At 47.1% G+C, this 26,311-nt stretch overlaps 1 protein-coding gene across 3 annotated transcripts in view; it reads right to left on the bottom strand.

Annotated features, from left to right (window-relative positions):
• The window catches only part of SESN2 (sestrin 2), a 62,307-nt gene extending 39,043 nt beyond the window's left edge, over window positions 1-23,264 (bottom strand). For 2 of the 3 annotated variants that reach the window (XM_066638662.1, XM_066638661.1), the window contains exon 1: window positions 22,907-23,264. In XM_066638662.1, coding sequence (XP_066494759.1) covers window positions 22,907-23,092 — 186 coding nt within the window. In that variant the 5' untranslated portion in view covers window positions 23,093-23,264. Of the gene's footprint in view, window positions 1-5,966; window positions 6,273-22,906 lie in introns of those variants that run through there. The other variant, XM_066638663.1, reaches the window with a different exon arrangement.
• Window positions 23,265-26,311: the final 3,047 nt, after the last annotated feature.

A 26,311-nucleotide genomic window follows, 5' to 3' on the forward strand; every position in this document is an offset into this window, starting at 1 on the left:
TAGCACAGCGCATTTTTTGTTAATCGCGCCAAGTCACGGAATGGAACCAACATGGATAAATAGGCTCCACCTGTACACATATGATCCCACCTACATCCCTGCCTGAGAGACCATTGACTTACACCAAGCCAAACTACCCACTTTGGGAGACATTAGCTGGACAAGTGGGGTGCAAACCTTAAACCATCTCACACCACACTGATGAGCTCCGGAATGTGTTAGGTGCACATCACAACTCAACACTTCAATAATGCTCCTATAGGAAGCAGGCGACAATCCCTTCTCTGAAGCCCTTCACATTTCAAATCTTGCAGCTCAATATGCATACACTGGGCTCTTCAAGCTGCTCAAGGCACACACAAACAGCAGCTGCAGTGAGAAGCCTGGCTTCTCTGTCCTTCTTCCAAATATACACTTACCTACTTCTACAATAAATACAAATTTCCTAGTGTGGTCTCTTCCCATAATTCTGTTAGGCCATCTGCCCTCTTTGATCATAGAAACCGCAATTAAACAAATCATACAGTTTGAAACCACACACACACACACACACACACACACACACACACACACCCATAAACAATCAGAGACACGGTGCTTTATGATACCCTGGGTACAAGCCAATCAGTTTTCTACAGGGCCCCTTCTACTTCAGTGGCAGAACTCATCCTGCCCCTCAGACCCACTTGATCCTGTACACACAACAACAAGAGGGTCTTCTGTTACTATGTATGTCTAGTCTAGATCAGGGGTGGCCTAGCTTGCTTAACGTAAGAGCCACAAACGATAAACTTCAGATGTTTGAGAGCCGTAATATTTAAGAAGCATTTAAATTCTTAAATATACTTATTCACCATTAACATTACTTGTGTTTTAATCCAGCCGACTCCCAGTTTATAAATTATAAAGCTTAAAAATTTCTTACAGACCTTTTATATTAATTGTGATGCAAAATGGAGCTCAGCCAACATATCTCTGAGAGCCGCACATGGCTACCCCGGCCTAAATTCTTTCCTTAGTACTGTTTGCACATTACAATAGTAGCACATGTCCACAGTGTACCCTGAAACATGGAAGCCTCCAGGGGCTTCCCAAGATCTACAAAGCCACGTTGCCAAGACAAAAATGAATATATATCAGTCTACCTTCTACTCCCCCCCCCCCCGAGTGTGGCAGTGGGTACAGCATCCCACCTACAGCACTGCTTTGCCCAACCTAAGTTATTTCCCTAGGTCAATAATTTTCAATCTTTTTCATCTCATGGCACACTGACAAGATGCTAAAATTTTTGGGGCACATCATCAGTTTTTTGATCATTGATAAGGCACACCATGCTGCTGGTGGAGGGGCTCACATCTCCAGTGGCCCTTCTAATAAATGGTCTCCCCAAACTCCAGTGACACACCTGCACACCATTCATAGCAGACCAATGTGCTATGGAACATTGGTTGGAAATCGATGCCCTAGGAAGATGCTGTAGTTCACTCATTTTCTCTCTACACCTCTGCCTTTTTTTTTTTAAATCATGGGACTGGGAAAAAGGGAAGGAACACAATAGAGGGTGGCAGAGCTCAGGCAGCCACAGGAGGAACCCCCACTGATATACCAACCAAGGTTGCCCCTTTGCCACACGGTCAGTAGTAGGCTGGCCATGGCCGCACTGACAAATACATGCAAGAAAGGTTGGCAGTGACCTTGCATGCCCTCACCCCTGTCCAAGCCACAGGCAAAAGGCTTTTTACCATCAACCCATTTGCCAAGCTGCAGAAGCTGTGTTACAGTTCACCCTTGCCCTTCAGGCAAGCTGAAACTGAGGAGATGCATAAGGAAAAAACAGTTTCTATTGCTGGTCACCGGGAGTAGGGGTGCATGCAAGGCGAACAGAGCCCCTTTGCCCGCCATCTGGAGCATTAGAAACTCTGTCCAAGCAGCCCGTTGCTGTCCGAAGGAAGGAGGAAGAGATTGAAAGCCCTTTGCCCATGCGTCCGTCCTCAGCGCCATTGCTCAACACTTGTGCAATTCAAAACACGAATACCGATAAACAAGCTTTTATGGCGCAGAAAGGTACTGTGTGATCACGGTCCAGGCTGGGGGTGGGGTGATGGAGGGAGACACAGAAGTGAAGCAGACAGCAGAAGCTTCAGATTATTACTTTTTCCTTGACACTGGATTAAAGGCCAGATTCACATGCAGTCAAAAACCAATACCAGTCAAAAACTTCTGTGTCCATTGGCCCATTGCACAGAAGGGGACCGGGCAGGGGAGTCAGAAGAGCCATCATTTAATTATTATAGCCCCAACCTTTGTCCAAGGAGCTCAGCACAGCATACACTGTACCCCCCTTTTTATACACTAAACCACCCTGTGAGGTAGACTACGCTGAGATATGGTCTGAGTTTGCTTAGTGAGCTACATGGTTGAGCAGTGACCAGAATCCCTCTAGCCCTAGACTAGGGGTGTCCAAAGTTTTTGGCAGGAGGGTTACATCATCTCTCTGACACTGTGTTGGGGGCTGGAAAAAAAAAAAGAATTAATTTACATTTTAAATTTCAATAAATTTACATAAATGAATTTATTAGGGATGGAATTTATATGAATGAATGAAGGTCTTGCAGTAGCTCGAGGCCCATAAAAGGCCTTGCACAAAGCAAGGCCGGCCTTTCCTTCGCTGCCACTGCTGCATCACAGATATGAAACAGAAAGTAGTGGAGGGAGCCCTTGCCCCACAGCTCAGGTGGGAGGTCGAACAGTCATCCTCATGCTGAGAGCAGCTGCATCGGGCCAGCACGGGCTCCAGCAAGTCTCTGGTGGGCCAGAGGCTCATTAAGGACTGGGGGCTCCCTGTGGGCTGGATTGAGAGCTCCCGAGGGCTGCAAGTGGCCCCGGGCCGGGGTTTGGACACCCCTGTCCTAGACCAACGCTCTAATCTTTGGGCCAACACCCCGGTGCCCCATGTGGCATCCCAAACGCTGTCCCCCTTACCTGATGGTGTGGCAGGGGCTCCTCCTGCTTGCTGGATTGGAAACCAAAGAGCAGGCAGAAGAAATGAGGAGCACAGAGTAGCTGGCTTGAAATAGAGGCACTCCTGCCACTACTCTCCTCCTCCTCGCTCTTCCAATCCAAGAAAGCATGGAGGGACCATGAAGGACACCTGCCATCCATTCAAGACCTGAGGCAGCTGCCTCAGTTGGCCACATGCACAGGCCTGCCCCAATTCCTCTGGATGGGCTAATAAAAATATAAGAGCCCCGCTGGATCAGGCCCAGGGCCCATCTGGTCCAGTTTCCTGTGTCTCACAGTGGCCCACCAGATGCCTCAGGGAGCGCACAAGACAACAAGAGACCTGCATCCTGGAGCCACTTCCTTGTACCTGGCATTCTGAGACAGCCTACTTCTAAAACCAAGAGGTTGCACGTACCCATCATGGCTTGAAAACTGTGACGGACATTTCCTCCAGAAATCTGTCCAAAGCCCTTTTAAAAGTATCTAGGCCAGATGCCATTGCCACATCTTGTGGCAAGGCGTTTCACAGACTAGATCTGTAGAACTGTGTGCTAGATGAGGCTCTGCAACTCTACAGGGACCAGCTGTGTTCAGATTGGGGGGCGAGGTCCCCTGCAACATGGAAATAAATCAGCAATTTTTTCCAGCGCCACATCCTGTGGCAGGGAGTTCCAGAGACCAGTTACACCCTAGGTGAAGAAATCTCTTTCTTCATTTCTTCACCCTTGTCTCACTTTTTCTTGCTCCCTCCACTTTTAATGTCCAGTTGTCCATGCCTGGAGACTTAAGCCCTGGGGATAGAAGTTTTTTTGCTCTATAAACATTATCACCAAGCTGGGGTCTCCACTGGGCAGTGCGAGACATGCCTGGACTTGTGTAGCAGCCAAGGGGGAATTCCACCCAATGAATGTCTTGAGGGAGGAGCCACTCCCATTGAGTCCACTTGAACGCCATGCTTGAGTTCAGGGGGCTGCAATCCAAATTCTGCTTCACTTAGAACATTGGGGGGGAAAACAGTTTCGCAGTACATACAAAGAGCAAGTCAGGCAGGCTCTCACAAGCTCCAGACAGACCAAATCAGTTTGGCAGCCTTTCTAAAGGGCAACACACCAAATTCTCTCTTGGGATTACTAGAGGCTGCAATCCTAAACACACTTTCCTGGGAATAAGCTCCATTTACTATAATGGGATTTACTTCTGAGTAGACAGGCATAGGATTGGGCTCTTAAACTGAAATCCTATACACACTTTCCTGGGAGAAAGCTCCACACAGTATAATAGGGCTTGCTTCTGAGTAGACAGGCATAGAATTGGGCTGCAATCCTATACACACTTTCCAGGGAGAAAGCTCCACAGACTATAATAGGGCTTACTTCTGAGTAGGCAGGCTTAGGATTGGGCTGTAAGGCTGCAATCCTAAATGAACTCTCCTAGGAGTAAGCCCCACTGACTATAATAGGGCTTACTTCTGACTAGAAAGGCATAGGACTGGGCTCTTAAACTGAAATCCTATACACACTTTCCTGGGAGAAAGTTCCACTGACTATAATAGGGCTTACTTCTGAGTAGACAGGCACAGAATTGGGCTGCAAGGCTGCAATCCTATACACACTTTCCTGGGAGAAAGCTCCACAGACTATAATAGGGCTTACTTCTGAGTAAACAGGCATAGGATTGGGCTGTAAGGCTGCAATCCTAAATGAACTCTCCTAGGAGTAAGCCCCACTGACTATAATAGGGCTTACTTCTGACTAGAAAGGCATAGGATTGGGCTCTTAAACTGAAATCCTATACACACTTTCCTGGGAGAAAGTTCCACACAGTATAATACGGCTTGCTTCTGAGTAGACAGGCATAGAATTGGGCTGCAATCCTATACACACTTTCCTGGGAGAAAGCTCCACAGACTATAATAGGGCTTACTTCTGAGTAGGTAGGTTTAGGATTGGGCTGTAAGGCTGCAATCCTAAATGAACTCTCCTAGGAGTAAGCTCCACTGACTATAATAGGGCTTACTTCTGACTAGAAAGGCATAGGACTGGGCTCTTAAACTGAAATCCTATACACACTTTCCTGGGAGAAAGTTCCACTGACTATAATAGGGCTTACTTCTGAGTAGAGGGGCATAGGATTGGGCTGCAAGGCTGCAATCCTATACACACTTTCCTGGGAGAAAGCTCCACAGACTATAATAGGGCTTACTTCTGAGTAAACAGGCATAGGATTGGGCTGTAAGGCTGCAATCCTAAATGAACTCTCCTAGGAGTAAGCCCCACTGACTATAATAGGGCTTACTTCTGACTAGAAAGGCATAGGATTGGGCTCTTAAACTGAAATCCTATACACACTTTCCTGGGAGAAAGTTCCACTGACTATAATAGGGCTTACTTCTGAGTAGAGGGGCATAGGATTGGGCTGTAAGGCTGCAATCCTAAATGAACTCTCCTAGGAGTAAGCCCCACTGACTATAATAGGGCTTACTTCTGAGTAGAAAGGCATAGCATTGGGCTCCTAGGCTGCAACCCTAAAGACTCTTTCCTGGGGAGTAAGCCCCACTGAATATCATGGGGCTTACTTCTGAGTAGACCGAGGCACAGGAGTGGGCTGGACCACAGCCTCAGTGAGTCCTCGCCTGGACAGCCTCGGCCACTTGGGACAGCTCGGGAAACCTCCGTTCACCCGGCGCTTGGAGAGACGCCTCTCTCCCCTGCTTGACCCAAGGACCGCAACAGCCTCGATCCCCCTCCTGCACCGCCCGCCCCGCTCCAAACCTCTCCGGCTGATGCAACCAGATCCCCGTTGTCAGAAGGGTCACAACAACAGGCGCCTTTACGCAACGCAGCCACTGGGCAGCCCCACACCCTCCTCCCCACGAGGCCAGAAAGAGCCCAAACAGCACAGCCCCAGGCTGCAGCCAAATGGGGCCACGATCCTCTCCACCCACCCGCCCCCAGGGACCTCACCTCTTTCCTCTTCAGAGGCGCACAGCTCTCGCAGCTCAGGTAGCCTTGCACCGCGGAGGAGCCGCAGCAACCCTCGGTCTCCGCCACGATCATGGTGCTGGAGTGTCCTCTGGAACGTGGGGAAAGGGTGACAAGGGACTTGGGGGGTCACCTGCAAGTTGCCTGCAGGAGTAGCGGCGGAGAGGGCGCGCGGGCAGGCAGGATTCGAACACAGAACCTCCAAGAGGCGCGCCGGGGTTCTAGAATGCCCAAGCGCCCCGGGGTTCCAGACCGCTCAACAGCTGCTCCATCCCTTCCAGCAGGGGCGCGCACATACACTGCCCAGGAGCAAGCAGTTCTGTTTTTCTACGAGCGGCTCCCTACATATGGACAGCGTGGGGCGGAGACTACAGTGCATAACGTCACCTGGGGGGGAGGTAAAGTCTGAGTAGCCCCATAGCCAATCATTCTGCAGCAGGAGGAGCTTTCCAGCTGCTGGAAGCTCAGACTTTCAGCAACCATCAGATAAGAGCAGCCAGCTTGGGGATCCTAGGAAAAGTAGTTTTTTTCCCCCCTCGGTGTGGGGTGTTTTTTTGGGTGTGCCCCCCCCCCCCGAAAAAAATCGTGGGAAAATTTGGCGATTCGTTCCCACGGTTGCAGACCCCTGATGTGAACGCAGCCGGTCCCTGTAAAGATGCAGAGAGCCTCAAGATTCTTTTCAGAAGTAGTCTGTGGAACTCCTTGCCACAGGGTGTGGTGGTGGCATCTGGCCTGTATGCCTTTAAAAAGGGGGATTTTTGAAACCTTTTTAAAACCTCCTGGTTTTTAGAAGTAGGCTACTTCAAAATGCCAGATGGGGGGGAGAAGTAACCCCCCCCTGCCCTGTTCAAAGGGATTCACTCCCTAGTGTGTATTTAGGATGGTAGATTTGCTTGTGTAATTGCAATCCTATGCATGTCATGTGAAATTGTGTTGAATGGGACTTACTCTTTGGCAACTATGATTGTAATCTTTGGTATGAGATTGCAGCAATTTCTAAGTATACCAAGTCGCCAGTCCTACACACTTATTCAGGAGTAAGTGCCATTGAGACTTACTTATGAGTAAACATGCATTGGCTGCTGCTGTCCATCAAACATAGTGGGACTTCATTCTGTGTAAATATGAACAGGTTACCCTATAAACCCCACTGAACGTAGCTTGACTTATTTCCCAGTATACACCATAGGACTGTTCCACATCAGAATCCAAAACCCCATTTCAAACAAAGCAACACCAAGTTAAACCTTTGGTACTTTGGGGAAAGCACATCTCTCACTTACAAGGCTTCAGGTGGCCTTGTCAATGTTTGAAATGTAATTTTTTAGGACACAATAAAGAATAAATGCGTTCAGCTTTACACCTGCCTATGCTGAAGTTAACGTTTACACTGCCTGAGCCATAACACAACTGGGATCAAAACATTCCACCAAGCCATACCAAAGGAGCAAGCTTGTAATAATTTCCTCCAGAGAAGCTCCACAGACACGTGTGATAGGAGCTAAAGGATGTGGTTTTAAGATAGTGATCTAAGTAATAAGTAGCCCGACCCACAATCTAGTTAAATTGGGATATATAAACGGGATTAGTCAAAGTCTCTGAGCCTTAAGTCTTTCACCGTGATGTTACTTGCCATTGTGGCTTCTGGGAGGGCACACCTTCAGGGATGCCAACCCCCCTTGCTTCGAGGTGCCACCATTCATGCCTGTCGCCTCCCCGCATTCTGAGGGCCAGAAAGGCTGTGTACCTTCTCCCACCTTCAGAAGGCCTTCTGGGGCCTGAAAATTGTCCTCCTGGTTTTCTGCTGAAAACCAGAAGTGACAATTTCCGGAGCCCAGAAGACCTCTGGGTGGGGGGTGGGGAATGTCACCCCTACCCATCTGCCACCCAGGATCACATGGTCCCCTGGACCCCCCCCCCCCCAGCCAGGTATACCACTGGTCTTACAGCCATGATTCTCTGCATATTTATCCAGAATTGCATTTCATTGAGTTGCACAAGACATCCTCAGCCAAGGGTTGCAATTCTTCAAACGCTTAAGAAGAAGCAAGGCCACCACCTTGAATCTAGCAAGGCTTACTTCTGAGTAAACATGAAAACGGGTGGGCTGTTAAAGTATTCCAGGGCAGCTGAAAATCCAGGCTATTGCAGCTTTAAACACGAAGAGGTTAATTATCTCCCTGTACTGTATTTACACAGCTATGACTCAGCCAAGAGCAGAAACCTCCTCTGAGTAACAAACAAGATAGGTGTCTATTCTTCTGTTCAGTTTCTGAGATGAGTTAAAAAAACAAACAGCCAGATCAAACTTGGGGGGGGGGGGGCTGACACTTCTTCCCCTTGGAATGTGCAAAACAACTGCAGGAAACAAATGGGAGAAGGAGAAAGAGAGTGTAGGAGGAGCCAAAGATGAGTGCTATTTAAATAGCATTTGTTCCTTGCGAAGACATGGAGCATAGCTCCAGAACTATACAGTTGCTCTCAAGGTAAGCAGGGTTGAAGAACCACAGGTAAAGAAGGAGTATCCTTATCGACAAAGTTTTCAACTGCCCTGTACGGTGGTGAGCAAGAATTTACACCTAGTCAGGGGTGACCAGGCATCCTCTTTTTCCAGGACATGTCCTCTTTTTGAGCCTTGTGTCTAGAAAATAACTTAAATGGTCTCCTTTTCCCTGTGAGCAGGCAGCACATAGTCTTCTTGGAATTAATTATAAATTCTATGTAATATAGTTTTAAATTTAAAAATAAGGAATATAGTGTTTAAATTCACCACATGAAATCCATATACGAATGTTTTCAGCTTTTATTTTGCCATGCCCTACATTTTTCTTGGATGTCCTACATTTTGGGGTGCCTTGACCTCTTTTGCGGTTATGACATCTGGTCACCCACTCTCCTAGTCCAAATTGGCCTATATGAAGCTTATAAGAACAGAGGCATAACTTGGGCAAAGCCTGAGGGACAATGTCATGACTGCCCCCAGGCTCTGCTTAGTCAACTCTGGCTGTGTTCTCCCCAGAGGTAGGGTGCTGTTGCAGTGCACCGAGTCCCTTTACTTCTGGAGGTTGAGAGCCTCCAAAGGGAAAGGGACGGAAAGGGGGGCATGAGAGGCTGCAGCAGTGAGTGCCCTGCTTTCCGGACAGAACCCAGAAGTGACAGCATGATATCGCTGCCCCTGGTGCCTGGGCAGTCCATTAACACCCTTGTATATGAAGCAGTCTTGAACTGAGCAAGATTGTGATCCATCAAGTCCAGAATTAGCTATTCTAATTGATCCCTCTAGAGCAGGGGTGCCCAAACCCCAGCCCAAACCCCAGCCTAAACCCCTCAAGGACTCCCAATGCGGCCCTCAGGGACACCCCAGTCCCCAATGAGCCTCTGGCCCTCTGGAAATTTGCTGGAGCCCGCACTGGCCCGATGCAACTGCTCTTAGCATGAGGGCAACTGTTTGACCTCTCCAGTGAGCTGTGGGATGAGGGCTCACTCCACTGCTTGCTGTTTCATGTTGGTGATGCAGCAGAGGCAGCAAAGGAAAGGCCAGCCTTGCTTTGAGCAAGACCTTCATTCAGTCATTTAAGTTCATCTTTAATATATTCATTTATGTAAACTTATGCAAATTTATTCAAATTTTAAATGTAAATTAATTCTTTTTTTCCCCCTGACACAGTGTCAGAGAGATGATGTGGCCCTCCAGCCAAAAACTTTGGACACCCCTGCTCTAGAGTCTCAAGTGGAAGACTTTTCCAACCCTTGCTACTTGAGATCTTTTTAATTGGAAGTATTACCATTGAGCTATGGTCCTTCTAATACACTCTAAAACAGGGGTGTCCAAAGTTTTCAGCAGGAGGGCCACATCATCGTAGGGGGCCGGAGGGAAAAAAATTAATTTACATTTAAAATTTGAATAAATTTACATAAGTTTACATAAATTAATATACTAGAGGTGGAACTTACAGGAATGAATGAAGGTCTTGCAATAACTCAAGGCCTATAAAAGGCCTTGCACAAAGCAAAGCTGGCCTTTTCTTTGCTGCCGCTACTGCATCACAGACGTGAAACAGCAAGCTGTGGAGGGAGACCTCATCCCACAGCTCACACAAGAGGTCAAACAGTTGCCCTCACTCTGAGAGCAGTTGCATCAGGCCAGTGCGGGCTCCAGCAAATTTCCAGAGGGCCAGAGGCTCATTGGGGACTGGGGTGACCCTGAGGGCCGCATTGGGAGTCCTTGAGGGCCACAAGTGGCCCCAGGGCTGGGGTTTGGGCACCCCTGCTCTAAAATAATCTCCCCTTACCTTGGGGGAAGAGGAAGTGTGGAGCGGGATAGAGTGCCTCTGTTCTTCCTCTTCTGCTCCATTCTCTTCCTTTTCAAATCCAGGAAGCGAAAGATCCTGTAGTCTTGCAGCAGCCGCTAGAGGTCTCCTTGGGGGAAACCCCAAGCCTTGCAATGGGGCTTCTCAAGTCCACACTGACTATTTTGCTGGCGCAGACTTGAGAGACTCCATGTTGGGCCTTCCAGCCTGAGACAAAGTTCAGGATCCTGCAAAGCAGAGCTCTGCCAGTCCCACCCCCTTCCTGCCCTGGTTCCCCCCACCACCCTGCCCTCTCCCACCCCGGAATGCTTCCCCTTCCCCCCCCCACCACCCAGAGCTCTTACCTACCTCTGGGTGGCATCCAGCCGGCGCTGGGCTCAGCACCGACTGGTGCTGGGCCGGCGCTGACTCGGAGCAGGGTATCATGGGTGCCACCTTACAGAATGTTTGCAACAGCCAGTGCCAGCGGTACACTTATACCACCAGCGCTGAAGAACTCAGGACTAGGCTTTTAATTATCCCAATTATGGAATTGGCCGTCTTTGCCACCGAACATTGGGTTGACACTTTACATAAGAACTTAAGAACAGCCCCACTGGATCAGGCCATAGGCCCATCTAGTCCAGCTTCCTGTATCTCACAGCGGCCCACCAAATGCCCCAGGGAGCACACCAGATAACAAGAGACCTGCAAGGCCTCCTGGGAATTGTAGTTAAGAACATAAGAACAGCCCCACTGGCTCAGGCCATAGGCCCATCTAGTCCAGCTTCCTGTATCAAACAGCTGTCCACCAAATGCCCCAGGGAGCACACCAGATAACAAGAGACCTGCAAGGCCTCCTGGGAATTGTAGTTAAGAACATAAGAACAGCCCCACTGGCTCAGGCCATAGGCCCATCTAGTCCAGCTTCCTGTATCTCACAGCGGCCCACCAAGTGCCCCAGGGAGCGCACTAGATAACAAGAGGCCTGCAAGGCTTTCTGGGAATTGTAGTTAAGAACATAAGAACAGCCCCACTGGATCAGGCCATAGGCCCTTCTAGTCCAGCTTCCTGTATCTCACAGCAGCCCACCAAATGCCCCAGGGAGCACACCAGATATCAAGAGACCTCATCCTGGTGCTCTCCCTTGCATCTGGCATTCTGACATAGCCCATTTCTAAATCAGGAGGTTGCGCATACACATCATGGCTTGTAACCCGTAATGGATTTTTCCTCCAGATCTTTCCTTTCATCAAGCTGTCCAAGAGCACCCAGAGATCTCTCTCCTGATCAATCACAGACAGCTCTGAACTCATCCGCAAACATCTGAAATTTTGATTTCTCACCCTAGTGTGCATCATTTATGTTTACTTACATTGAAGCACACCTGCCATTTTGTTGCCCATTGCCCCAGTTTGGAGAGGTCCTTCTGGAGCTCTAGACTTCACCACTTGGAAAAGTTTACACGTCCAGCCTTTTTATACATGGATTTTTTTATACATGGATTTAACTCAACAGGAATGGCCCCTGCAAATGAGAAGGAATGTGCTGATCCCTGGAGAAGGGGAAAAGTGCATCCCTTTAAAATCAGTTTAAAGAATGGAATAGTCCTTTAACAATAGCCTTGATAATGAGAGGGGGGGCAGCTGGCTGACCATCAAACCTTCTCTCTCCAGGCAACCCCTCCCTTCCCCCTGAGCAGGTGAAAGAAAGGTGATCACAGTTGCATTGGTGAAGGGAGGGGCTGAGTGAAGTGCCTTTCTAAGCCCTTTGAGGAGGACTGATTGATGGATTGTCTTCTTAATGACTCTTATCTTACATCACAAAGGTCAACAAGGCTGTTTTTAAATCACTGGAACAAATAAACTTTGTTTTTTTAAATTGATTTGTTATAGTGTGTTTTTTGCTATCCACTTGAGTGCTTGGAATGGAACCCACTTGAATAATGAGGCTCAACCTGTACTGTTATCTGCAAACTTGGCCACCACACTGCTTATTCCCCAACTCCAGGTCAGTTATGAACTGAACTGTTGGCAACCTTCAGTCTCGAAAGACTCTGGTATGGACTCTGAATGGTGGTTCTGGAACAGCGTCTAGTGTGGCTGAAAAGGCCGATTTGGGAGTGACAATCCCTTCCACACTGGGAGCAAGTGCAGTCTGTCCCTGGTCTGTCTCCCTGGCTATGGGCCTTCCTTCTTTGCCTCTTAGCCTCAGACTGTTGGCCAAGTGTCTCTTCAAACTGGGAAAGGCCATGCTGCACAGCCTGCCTCCAAGCGGGCCGCTCAGAGGCCAGGGTTTCCCACCTGTTGAGGTCCACTCCTAAGGCCTTCAGATCCCTCTTGCAGATGTCCTTGTATCGCAGCTGTGGTCTACCTGTAGGGCACTTTCCCTGCACGAGTTCTCCATAGAGGAGATCCTTTGGGATCCGGCCATCATCCATTCTCACAACATGACCGAGCCAACGCAGGCAATAAATTGAAAAGCACCAGTCCCAAAACTGATTCTTGGGCCATGCCACTATTCATCTCACTTATCCCCAGGAAAGCACATAGAGGATTGAAGCCTACATTCCTTTAAGTCAGATAACCTGAAATTTACATCAGTATCAGTGAGCGCCTAACTGAGCCCATCAACAGAAGCTGATACTAAGCAATTGAATTTCATGAAGGCATTCTCACAGACCTTCAACAGACCTTGGGTCATGTGGTTTCCCAGGGTTAACCAAATATTCCTTAAGAATGTTTGTTAACCTCTGTGTTGGTTGCACTCAATAGCGATGAGAAGCATTTAAAAACATTAGAAAAGAGACCATTGTGGGTGGGGCATTGGACTTTACACTCCAGTCTAAAAGATATTATATAGGAGTGAGTCCCAAAGATTTCATCATGTAAGACAGCTAGATCAGTGTTTCTCAAACTGTGGGTTGAGACTCACTAGATGGGTCGTGAGCCAATTTTAGGTGAGTCACATAGCATCTAGCTCAGCTGCCATAGAAAATACAGAACTGAAAATACAGGGTACAGAGCTGCTGGGCAGGACGGGTTCCCAGTGAGAGAGGCATGGTGCTTTGCCCTGAATAGGTGGGTAGATGGAACGCTGGAAAGGAGAGGGGGCTGTGTGGTAGGAGAAGGATCCAAGTCTGCTTTGACTTCGGAGCTGGAATGTTTGAATTACGAGCTATGCAAAATAACCCCACAAGCACAGGCCTTTGTCTGATCTCGCCTTCGACTGCAGCCATTTTCAACCACTGTGCCGTGGCACACTGGTGTGCCACAAGTGGTCCACAGGTGTGCCACAGGAATTTGGGGGAAGGTCATTTATTAATAGGGCTAATGGGAGATGTGAGCCCCCACTGGCAGCATGGTGTGCCTTGTCAGTTGTCAAAAACCTGGTGGTGTGCCTTGAGCATTTTAGTGCCTTATCAGTGTGCCATGAGACGAAAAAGGCTGAAAATCACAGAGTCTCAATTGATGAGGTCACTGCCAGCCATGATGACATCACTTCCGGGGGGGGGTCCCCAACAGGTTCTAAAAAGTGGGTCCCAGCGGTTGAGAACCGCTGAACTAGACTACGGCCCACCACTTAACACTGACCAGTTCCCATTACTGCTGGTTGCTAGAATTCTTACAAAGCATATTCAATCAAATAGACCTTGGTCTGATCCAGCAAAGTTTCTTAGACTGCAAGTGTGCAAACTCAGGACCACTAAACACAGATTAGTTATACATTAACTATTAAGAGATGTTGAGTATGCTGTGCCTAGTTGCAAAAGTTGCTTTTTCAAGGGCCCCACAACTAAATGCTTGCAAGCTGTCTCTGGTGAAATTGGCATTTCACAATCTGGCAAGCCTGTTGTTTACATGTCTGGAGACTACATGCTGCATGGTACATAATCGTCATTATATGGACATGGACGTCGTTAATAATGATGTGGATAAAAAAAATTCGCTCCAATTTAACTTTACTGCCAGCACAATGAGAACATAGAGCCCCGCTGGATCAGGCCAAGGGCCCTTCTAGTCTAGCTTCATGTTTCTCACAGTGGCCCACCAAATGCCTCTGGGAGCATAAAAGAAAACAAGATCCCTGCATCCTGTTGCCACCCACTTGCATCTGGAATTCTAAGTTAGCCTAGTTCTAAAACCAGGAGGTTGCACATGCCCATCATGGCTTGTAGTCTGTGATGGACTTTCCCTCCAGAAATCTGTCCAACCCCCATTTAAAGGCACCTAGGCCAGATGCCATCACCACATCATGTGGCAAGGAGTTCCACAGACTAATTACACAAAGAAATATTTTCTTTTGTCTGCTCTAACTCTCCCAACACTCAGTTTTAGTAGATGCTCCCTGGTTCTGGTATTGTGTGAGAAGGAAAAGAACATCCCTCTCTCCATTTTATCCATAATTGTGTAAATCCCATGTGCCTCAGCGCCAGCTTTCGCAAATGTCCTGGAAAGTACATTATGACAGCAGAAGAGTTTGAGGCTCCAGCAGGAAGTAAATAGTTTGTTTTAATATTATGTATTTAAAATTATGTTTTAATATTTCTGTGTCTTTTTGAAATTTAGGGCTCCTTTACAACATATGCTACAGGCTCTGTACTAGTTAACAGTACAAGCTGAAACTCATTCCACCCCCTGGTATAAGGCAAGGATGGCCAGTTGATACCCCTAAGCTAGGCTGGCAGCATCATGATGTGGTAACATTCTCTGCCACGTACCACTTGAGGCAGGTGGGAGAAATCACTTTTTAAAACCATTTCTGCCCAATGTTGCATATGCGCAATAGGGATCAAATGTGTACACCTGTGGGCTGGGCAAAAATGGGTTTAAAAAGGCAGGGGTCCCAGGGACTTCAGCTCTGCTTGAACAAGGAAGATTTAAAATCCGGAAAAGATCTCTGGGTAGCAATTGGCCCCAATTTGGAGAGTGTATGCAGCAAAGTCCAGAAAACAGAAACAGCTGCACAAACACCCCAGCACGCTCTTTCTCTCTCGCCTGGCAACAGCCTCCCTTGCTTGCAGGAGGAAGTCTGCCAATTAGATTAACATGTCTTTTGCACCTTGCCTGGGAGAGTTTCTCACAGCAGCCAATGAATGAGTAGTTGCAGGGAGAGAAGTGGCAGGCAGTAGTGTGTGGTTGGTGGAGAAAAGTCTGATCTCAGCCAATCTGGGTGAAAGGCACCCAAAGAGAAAAACCAGGAAGCTTTGTAGTCTAGTGCAGGCATGGGTGGGGAGGGGAAAAAAGGCAGGGTGCAGGCACCTTGGGGCTATTCTGAAACATGTTTCATCATAACATTACTCTGGCGAAACCAGGGTTACAAAGCAAGGAAGAAGGCGGTCCGTTAACACTTCTCCCTGCTGTTATGAATGGTGACCCTGCTTATCTTTTGCAGCTCTCTGACAGCACAAGCCTAGGCATAACCTCTCAGAAGTAAGCAGCATTGAATTCAATGGGACTTACTCTCGGGAAAGTGTGTATAGCAGGCATTTACAATAGATTACAACCACCAGTAGAGTGCCCAGTACGTCCCCATACTCCCTTTGCCAAATTGTTGAAATCATCATCACCAGCCCTCTTAAGTAGTACAAGTATGACTTCAAAAGATGTCAATAGCTTGGTTTTACTTTACATATGGATAGCTAGGAACAGAATGACTCAATCTGTATCAGGATTGGGGCAGGAGGTCTGGTCTAGAGGGTAGAGCCTCCATTTGCCTGAAGATAATATCCACAAGGTCGCCAGTTCAAGGCCACCGGAACCGTGCGACCTTGAAGCAGCTGACAAGCTGAGCCGAGTTATTCCATCTGCTCTGAGCGTGGGAGGATGGAGGCCAGAACATGAAACCAGATCAAGAAAGAAACATCTTGAATGTTGTGGTTCTTGAAAGATAGAACCTCCTTTCAATTGTAAAAATCCCTGTGGGGATTTAAATTGCCTGCCTATGTAAACCGCCTTGAATAAAGTCTTCAGCAAAGACCAAGAAAGACAGTATATAAATAACTGTATTATTATTATTATTATTATTATTATTATTATTATTATTATTATTATTATTATTATTATTATTATCCATAATGGTGATTGTTAACAATCTAATCCAGGGGTGGCCAACCTTCCAACTTTAGGGCTCCTGGACCCTAAACAATTATGTAGAGGAGAGAATTTCAGCAGGTGCCACTTGTCGTGTCACAGAGTTCACCAATGACAAGATGCACCTGCTGAAATGTCCCCCTACACAATTGTTAAAGGTCCAGGAGCCCTTGAAAGGTTGGCCACCCCTGATCAATACTTTTTTTAACAACTATTCAGATATCAAGTCCCGTACCCCCATTATTTGGTTCTTGTGCCCTCAAGGGGTATAGATACCCCTGGTTAAGAATGCCTGATGTACAGGATGGTAGCCTCAAAGCACAATCCTATGTATGTTTATTTAAAAGTAAGACTCACTGAGTTGAATGGTGTTTACTCCCAGGTAAGTGTGCATAGGATTACAACAACCATTTCCAACCTTTTTCATCTCATGGCACAATGAGAAGGCGCTAAAATTGTCAAGGCACATCACCAGTTTTTTGACAGTTGACAAGGTTCTCCTAATATATGACCCTCCCCACAAATGTCGGGACACAACAGTGTTCCATGGCACGGTGGTTGAGAATCACTGGATTGCAACCTAAGGATACTGTTGCAATGGTCAAGACTTCAAGATGGACACATTTCTAGTGGCAAAGGCGTATATTTCTTTCTCTCTGTTAAGGTTTCTGGGCCACTTTCCTTCTACAGTGGGGCCTTCAAAGAGGCAGGCTTACATTTAAAGTTGCAAGAAAACCAACCATAGCTAGGAACAGAGTGCAGGCAGCAGTGAAAATGCCATAGATAAATAGCAGCACAAAATGGCCATAGGTAGGGAAGGAAAGGAGATAATCACCAACTAAAATAAAAGGCCTGGAAAACTTGGAATCTTATTATCCTGATGGAAAATCTGGAGCAAGACCCTCCAGCAGGCCTAAATGTAGGTGCTGCTACCAAAAAGGCCCTATCCTGCATCGCCAACAATTATGGTTGCCACCCCTCCAGTTTACACCCAAAATGTGCAGCCCAGCTGACGTTCTGTTGTTGAGAACAGGTTCAAGAAGCTGTACATCCAAACAGAGAATCAACTGTGCATATGTCTGTGTGTGCACTGAACATCCCATCCCATCAGCTGCTTCTTTCTCCCACCTACCACTGGGTTCTCAATGCATGCGCCGTTAAAAAAAAATGTGCATCTGGAACCCTGCAGGAGGAGAAGTAACTGGAGCAGGGAGTGGAAAAAATAGCTGGTGGGGAAAAAAAGTTATGCACCACCACCCTGGCTGCAATTTCTATGCTCAAAACTGCAGTCTCCCATAAGTACTTTTCTTAACCACAGTGAACTGTCTCTCAAGGCATACTATAAATATGACACTTGACAGAATCCTAGGAGCTTGGAGGTCATCTAGCTCAACCCTCTGCTCAGGATAGGCAACTGCTATAGCGTCCCTAACAGGTGGCCATCTAGCCTCTGCTTGGAAACGTCCAATGCACAAAGCAGACTGTTCCAGTGCCAGACAGCTCTCAGAGGGAGGAGTGACAATCAGGAATTCATGAAGGGAGAGTATGTTGAAGGGTGAAGTCTACAGGGACTCAGCGCACTGGCATTACACCATAACCGTGATGGAGGGTGGCTTCATCATCTGAGTTTCGGAATCCTCAACTAAGTCCTTTTCTGGATTCCAAGGGCCAACTTACACATGCCCGATCTCGTCTGATCTCAGAAGCTAAGCAGGGTCAGGCCTGGTTAGTACTTGGATGGGAGACTGGCTGGGAATACCGGGTGCTGTAGGCTTATACCATAGTCTTTCCAGACTGAAGGTTGCCAACCTGCGTTTGGTGCGACAGGGTTGCCTCCTTCTGCATGAATACGAACAGCACACCCCTATGCATGTCTACTCAGAAGTACATTCCACTGTGTTCAATGGAACATACTGCCAGGAAAGTGTGTATAGGATTGCAGCCTTAGGGCCCAATCCTATCCAACTTTCCAGCACTGATGCAGCCGCAATACAGCCCCAGGGTAAGGTAACAAATGTTCCCGTACCTTGAGGAGGCCTCTGTGACTGCACCCCCAACACAGGAAGCAATGCATATCCCATTGGCACAGCAGCACCAACACTGGAAAATTGGATAGGATTGGGCCCTTAGTCATTTCACAGAAGAATTGCATAGGAAAGAGCCTCAAATACAGGGGGCCCCATATTTACGGATCCCGTATCCGCTGCCCTGCATCCCACCCCAGCCCGCCTTCCAAGGGCAAGGGAGCTGTGCTTTCCTCGCCTCCGGGGGGTATTCTGAGCTCTGCAGAGGCCACGTGCATCCACCTGCGGTCTCTGTGAGCCTCAGAATGACAGTTTAAAGCAAAAAAATAAAAGTGACTTCTGGTTTTCTGTCAAAACTGGAAGTGACATTTTTAATGCCTTGGTTCTGGCAAAAAAACCACTCCCCTTGGTTCTGGAGGGTTCCCTTTGGTCCAGAGGCGCACTGTGGATTCACGTATATGTGGGGGTTCCAGAACGGAACCTCCATGGATATGGGGGCTCTCCTGTATATCCTGGTGGCAAGGACATTTCATAGGGCAGACTACTGTGGAAAAGGGAGTCGGACCTCACGCTTGGCTACCCTGGAGTAGCTGCTTTTTGTGAATCTTCACAGGAAGGCAAAATAAGTTTCTCTGCAAAGTTTCTCCAGTGATAGTTAAGTTGTGGTTTTTTTTTTTTTTCAATTTCCACCGCTTTCTTTAGGATAGGCTACAAGGTCAGAAAGGCACCTTGTGACTCCCTAGAGCCAGCTAATGAGCCTTTAATCTTTTTGCTTTTATGGAACATTTGACCCCTCTTTGGGATGGGAAGAGCTTCCAATTGTAATAAGCAAGCAAGGTGTGGCTCATCAAACATTTGGGGGAATTAACCATTGTTTACAACAGCAATTCAGCATACCTCTTCAGGAAGCAAAAAAGACTTTGATCCAAACTCCACTGTGCAACACTGACCACCCAGGCATCTCACACTTGGCCAGGAGTGGAATGCTGTATTGTATCAGAGCAGGCTCTGCTCCAAAAAGAGAGTCAGTATCCCACCTAAAGCAGGATTTCTCAGTACCCATGTTCATATAGGCCAACATTTGTGGGCTTAGAGATAAGATGCTTGCTTGAAGGATGAGAAGTCTTGAGTCATCTTTCCCCGATATGCCTGCCCTCCCAGGAAAAGGGGAGATCCAGAAGGGCCACTAGGAAAGAATATGCTCTGAAAGGGCCGGCCCATTAGTGAGGCTAGCTGCAGCCGTTGCCTCAGGCAGCCAATAAGTTCTTATAAGATAATATCTCGCCATGAGGGAATTCAAGTAAAACAGGCCTTGTATTCCAGTGGTCCTTTATTTTCCAAGAATAGTCCCAGTTCCCACCTGTCCCTTGTAAATTATTCTCCCTATTTTGCTTTTGGGGCATCCCTAAAATTTATACATTATATGCATTTCGCCACAGTGCCAAATTTCCATCCCGGCCTATTTCTACAGTTCTGTTTGATCTGCACTGGCTGCCTGTTAGCTTTAGGTGTAAGTCAAGATGTTTGTTTTTTTTTTCAGCCTGAAAGTTCTAAACTTTTAAGATCAAATACTTTAAGGATCACATTCTTCTGTCTGTTTCTCCACTTACACATCAGAGATGTGGCCACGGTGCCAGAAGATTGGAGGATAGCAAATGTCACGCCTATTTTTAAAAAGGGAAAGAGGGGGGACCCTGGAAACTATAGGCCGGTCAGCCTAACATCCATACCGGGTAAGATGGTGGAATGCCTCATCAAAGATAGGATCTCAAAACACATAGACGAACAGGCCTTGCTGAGGGAGAGTCAGCATGGCTTCTGTAAGGGTAAGTCTTGCCTCACAAACCTTATAGAATTCTTTGAAAAGGTCAACAGGCATGTGGATGCGGGAGAACCCGTGGACATTATATATCTGGACTTTCAGAAGGCGTTTGACACGGTCCCTCACCAAAGGCTACTGAAAAAACTCCACAGTCAGGGAATTAGAGGACAGGTCCTCTCGTGGATTGAGAACTGGTTGGAGGCCAGGAAGCAGAGAGTGGGTGTCAATGGGCAATTTTCACAATGGAGAGAGGTGAAAAGCGGTGTGCCCCAAGGATCTGTCCTGGGACCGGTGCTTTTCAACCTCTTCATAAATGACCTGGAGACAGGGTTGAGCAGTGAAGTGGCTAAGTTTGCAGACGACACCAAACTTTTCCGAGTGGTAAAGACCAGAAGTGATTGTGAGGAGCTCCAGAAGGATCTCTCCAGACTGGCAGAATGGGCAGCAAAATGGCAGATGCGCTTCAATGTCAGTAAGTGTAAAGTCATGCACATTGGGGCAAAAAATCAAAACTTTAGATATAGGCTGATGGGTTCTGAGCTGTCTGTGACAGATCAGGAGAGAGATCTTGGGGTGGTGGTGGACAGGTCAATGAAAGTGTCGACCCAATGTGCGGCGGCAGTGAAGAAGGCCAATTCTATGCTTGGGATCATTAGGAAGGGTATTGAGAACAAAACGGTTAGTATTATAATGCCGTTGTACAAATCGATGGTAAGGCCACACCTGGAGTATTGTGTCCAGTTCTGGTCGCCGCATCTCAAAAAAGACATAGTGGAAATGGAAAAGGTGCAAAAGAGAGCGACTAAGATGATTACAGGGCTGGGGCACCTTCCTTATGAGGAAAGGCTACGGCGTTTGGGCCTCTTCAGCCTAGAAAAGAGACGCTTGAGGGGGGACATGATTGAGACATACAAAATTATGCAGGGGATGGACAGAGTGGATAGGGAGATGCTCTTTACACTCTCACATAATACCAGAACCAGGGGACATCCACTAAAATTGAGTGTTGGGCGGGTTAGGACAGACAAAAGAAAATATTTCTTTACTCAGCGCGTGGTCGGTCTGTGGAACTCCTTGCCACAGGATGTGGTGCTGGCGTCTAGCCTAGACGCCTTTAAAAGGGGATTGGACGAGTTTCTGGAGGAAAAATCCATTATGGGGTACAAGCCATGATGTGTATGCGCAACCTCCTGATTTTAGGAATGGGTTAAGTCAGAATGCCAGATGTAGGGGAGAGCACCAGGATGAGGTCTCTTGTTATCTGGTGTGCTCCCTGGGGCATTTGGTGGGCCGCTGTGAGATACAGGAAGCTGGACTAGATGGGCCTATGGCCTGATCCAGTGGGGCTGTTCTTATGTTCTTATGAGATCCTGCTCCCAGTTCCCCTACCAACTGAAGTATAAAAGAACTAGAGGCAGGAGCTTTTCAGTTGTGGTCCCCACCCCATTTGTTCACTCATTTGTTCATTGACCCACTTTTCAGCCTCTTAAAGCAACTTACAATTTAAATAAGTATAAATTTATAGCCCACTTCTCCAAGTTGATGGAGGTGGCCTGAGAATGCTATTTCCAGAAAAGCTGTTTTAGCTACATCTTTAAATTTGTTTTGCTGCCTGATTTTGTCTGATCTTGGAAGCTAAGCAGGGTCAGGCCTGGTTAATACTTGGATGGGAGACCTCCTGGGAACACCGGGTGCTATTGGCTTATATCATAGTCTTTCGAGACTGAAGATTGCCAACCATGTCTTCTCATGTGGTTGTCCCTAGAAGCTTTTGGGGGAGACAAACAGGGCTGCATATTTTCTACGGCTGCTTGGTGGGCGAATGGTCTCCATTTTTGCTGCATTGAAGACTTTGCAGTGCTGATCCTTAGATTACCACTGAAGGCCTTGCTCCTTTAATCTACATTCATTGGGCAGGAACCAGAGACAGGTCCTTCTTGACAGTGGCACCACAACCTCTCCTCCCAGGGAAACACAACAGGTTCCTTCTTTCCTAGTATTAAATAGTTGTGTAAAAACATTTATTCTGCCAGGGTTTTCAATGAATGTTGTTCTTCTCATCAGCTGCATAGGCTTTCAGGTTACTGTTTTTATTTCAGTCGGATATTTTTTATTGATGCGGTGTGTGAGCTGTTTTCACAAGAAAGATGAAACATACATTTTGACTGGAAGAAAATATCCCACTCATAAATTTAAGTCTGCGAGATCCCAGGAGATGAGCAGTTTATTTATATAACCTATGCCAGGTTAGAAGTCCCATCAACCAGGCAAAGTAACTCTGGGCCTGTGCAGAGCACCCCTTCAGCACTGAGCAACCACAGCCCACCTCCATTATAGGAATGTAAGGGATGCTGTGATTGGAGGCTCAGAACTTTAACCTTCTCAATGTACTAGTCCTCAATGAGGAGCTAAGCCTCTCTGTGTGTGTGCGTGGCATGACCAGATATAAAGGGGAACAAATTACTTTACTCATCAAAGTAAGCAAAACTCCTGGATTTCTAGGCAGGATTCCTAGATTGCTTTCAGCCTTGGAGCAATTGTGCTCTGGTTTACCAATAAGCCTGGAAAGATTTATAAGCATGTGCTGTGAAAAAAAGGACTGGAATAAGCTTCAGGTGGGTCATTTAGAGGGGGGGGCCTTGCACACAGGTCAGCAATTTTGCTGCCTTTCCAGCTTGCCTACCTGAGACCTTACCTGGGCAGTGTGCAGCATTTGCAAGCAGCGCTCTCTGACCTCTCTAAAAGGGCAGCTTCTGGAGAGTCTAAGCAGCAACACAAGCATCTGGTGGAGCTCCAGCATCGATGCTTCGGGGTGTGCATTTTTCGAGGCCTTGCAAGGCGGCTGAATGTAGCTTAGCAGAGCCTGGGCCAAAGCATCCATTGCTTCACCTCTGGTCTTTTCTCCTCGGCTCTGGAGGCCAACCCACTTCACTGGGTCTGAATTGGTCCGTATCACTGCTGCTGGCTGCTGGCTTCCCAGCTGGTGGGTGACCCTTGGCTGGGAATCTCTGGAGGGCTGTGGTCCTGCGGTGTGGCTCGTGGCATCAGCACAGAGCCCACTGATGGGTGTGCTTGTCATTTTCCAGTGCCAGGGTGTTCTGCTGCAGTGCTGTTGTCCCTCCAAGCTTGGATCTCCTAGAAACTTTTTAGCCTCAGTTCCTTACAACAGGGCAAACCCACTCACTGACATTCCGTTCCAGCAGTGACACTCCCCCCAGGCTGATATTACCAGGCATGCATTCAGTCCCCCCTCGGTGGATCCATTCTCTTTAAGACAAACACAGCCCACCAGATTTTTCAGGGACTAGAACTGCAAAACAAAAAAGCACCTCTGGCTGATGCAATCCGACTAATGCAGCAGGAAAGCCAAGGCAAAGCCACAAGCTGAGACAGGTAAAGGGAGAGCCTGGGGTGCTGGTGGAGTGGAGGGGGGGAAGTCAAGCCCTGGTGCATTCTGGGGGTTGTAGTTTTCCTTGAGAATGGGCCAACCAAACTGATCACACTTTGTTTGGTCAGATGCAAGCTGAAATATTCAAAAGGCTGGTGTGCTCCTCTGTCAGAGCAAACAGAAGCAGTGCCTTCATGGGGTTGCAAGGTTTCTTTTGGCTACAGTTACCAGATACAAAGTACCTGTACCTTTAACCATTGTATAGAAGAGGGGTTTTGGACAGGTGCAGCTCAACATGGAAGGGTTTAAAAAGTCACACCTGCCCAAATACCCTCTTCTATACAATGGTTAAAGGTACAGCCAGGCTGTTTGTCCCCCTTTATGTCTGGTCACACTACACAGACACACAAAGAGGCTTAGCTCCTCATTGAGGACTAGTACATTGAGAAGGCTAAAGTTCTGAGCCTCCAACCACAGCACCCCTTACATACCTATAACAGTACAGAGGCCCCAACACACACAGGCATAGGAAAACCAGATTCAAAGAGGGACAGAGTGCCTCTACCTTAACCATAGTATATGAGGGAATTTGGGCAGGTTCAACTTTTTAAACCCTTCCATGTTGAGCTGCACCTGCCCAAATTCTCTCTTCTATACAATGGTTAAAGGCACAGGCACTCTGTCCCCCCTTTGTATCTGGAAACCCTACTTTTTGGGGAGGGAGGTGACAGGGCAGGCAGAATGGGGCAAGGAAGAAGCAAAAGAGGGAGGGAGTGGGTGAAAACAACTGGGAAAATCTTTGGAGTCAGGGTCTATTGGGCTTTCTGATGCAGAGCCCAGGTCTACCTCCTCTCCCCACCCCTGGCATTGGCCGCTAGGTACAGTAATACAGAAAACCAAACACTTCTAAGCACCCAATTCTATCCAATTCCATCCAACTTTCCAGCGCTGATGCAGCCACGATGCAGCCCCGAGGTAAGGGAACAAACTTTCCCTTATCTTGAGAAGGCCTCTGTGCCTGCCTGGCCCTGCCAAATGCAACATGTGCCCCATTAGCATGGCTGTATTGGCACTGGGAAGTTGGATAGGATTGGGCCTAAGTCTCTCTAAAATCTTTTAGATATAGAAATTCATTGCAGAAAAAATAGCACCATTGTATTTAGGCTTACACTAGAATGGGAAGTGTCCTGTGTGTGCCAAAATAGTACACCACAATACATCTGGTACAGAGCAATCCTCAGCGTCAGTCCCGCTACCTGCAATGGGGCTCACTCTCAGAAGGGCGCACAGGAGTGCATCCTTAATCTCTTCTCCAGATCAGATGCCTCTCCACTGAAGAAGCTTGTGTTGTCCTCTGCACTTTGTTTTGTTACATAAGAGCAACACCTAGCCCACAATTTAAGAACCGCTGATCTAAGTTTATATAGGTGTGTGCCACTTAACAATGGGATACGGTCTACTATCCCCGTTGTTATGCGATTAGGTTGTTAAGCAAACATTCCATCCAATCTAGTGCCTTTGATGTGTAAACAGACACTTCCTTCCAGACACTTGCTGTCTGCACAGGCTACTGGAGATAGACTGCTTCTTTTTTTGCATTAAGAGCCTCTCTGTTGTGTAATAGACACACTGCTGCAGGCTATGGGAGACTTGATTGCCTCATTAAGAACCTCTTTGTTGTTCTTTTACCTCTGTCATATATTCGGTTCATTGTTATGTGGTCCGTTGTTAAGCCACGTGCACCTGCACGTCTGTATTTCAGCTTCATCGGGGAACAAATGGCCAGACAGAAAAGTTTCTCTGTTGTCTCTTGCCCCATTATTGTCAGAAAGCAATAACAGTGTTTCTCAAACTGAGGGATCAGGTGGGTGGGTTGCGAACTAATTTCTAGTGGGTCCCCATTCATTTCAATGTGTATTTTATTTTTAATACATATATTAGATTTGATGTTCCCATGATATGTGACTGCATTAGGGGAAATATTACAGATCTGTACTTTGAACAGGCTATGTATATACACTTTTAACAATGACAGTCAATGGGGCTTACTTCCAGGTAAGCATGGATAGGATTGCAGCCTTTGGGACATCTGGGGAATTTTTCTTTAAACCGATCAGCAACTGCTTAGGAGAGTTAAGAGGATTCTGCTTTATTTTAAATAACTTTTTACACTTATTATAAACTTCAATTTACTTATTTGATTTTAGTCATATGGGGGTAGTACAAATTTTCCTGCTTGATGAAGTCACTTCCAGCCATGACATCAATTCCAGGTTAATAACATCACTTCTGATGGGTCCTGACAGGTTGTCATTCTAAAAAGTGGGTCCCAGTGCTAAAAAGTTTGAGAACCACTGCAGTAACGATTCCCTGTTGTAGAAATACTACCAAGAATTCAGGAAAGGTGGCTTGTATCTTACTTTGCACAATCAAAGGAAAATAGAACTGATAACCCTTTGTCCTGCAATTTAATGTCATTTAATGTGCAATTTAATTTGCACCTAGCAGAGACTAGGCTAATGAGGGTGGCCTAAATCATCCTCCTATGTGCCATTTTAAGACAGTGACAAGCTGCAGACTTTGGGGGCTTTTCCATCATGCCCAACTTTGCTTACCCATCTACCCAGAGGCATTCTGGAGAACTCAAAAGCTTTCTCATGATGTTGTGATGTTTTAGGTGATATTCTTTGAATTTTGAGGAAGAACCAAGTT

The sequence above is a fragment of the Tiliqua scincoides genome, chromosome 10, assembly GCF_035046505.1.
Source record: "Tiliqua scincoides isolate rTilSci1 chromosome 10, rTilSci1.hap2, whole genome shotgun sequence".
Lineage (NCBI taxonomy): Eukaryota > Metazoa > Chordata > Lepidosauria > Squamata > Scincidae > Tiliqua > Tiliqua scincoides.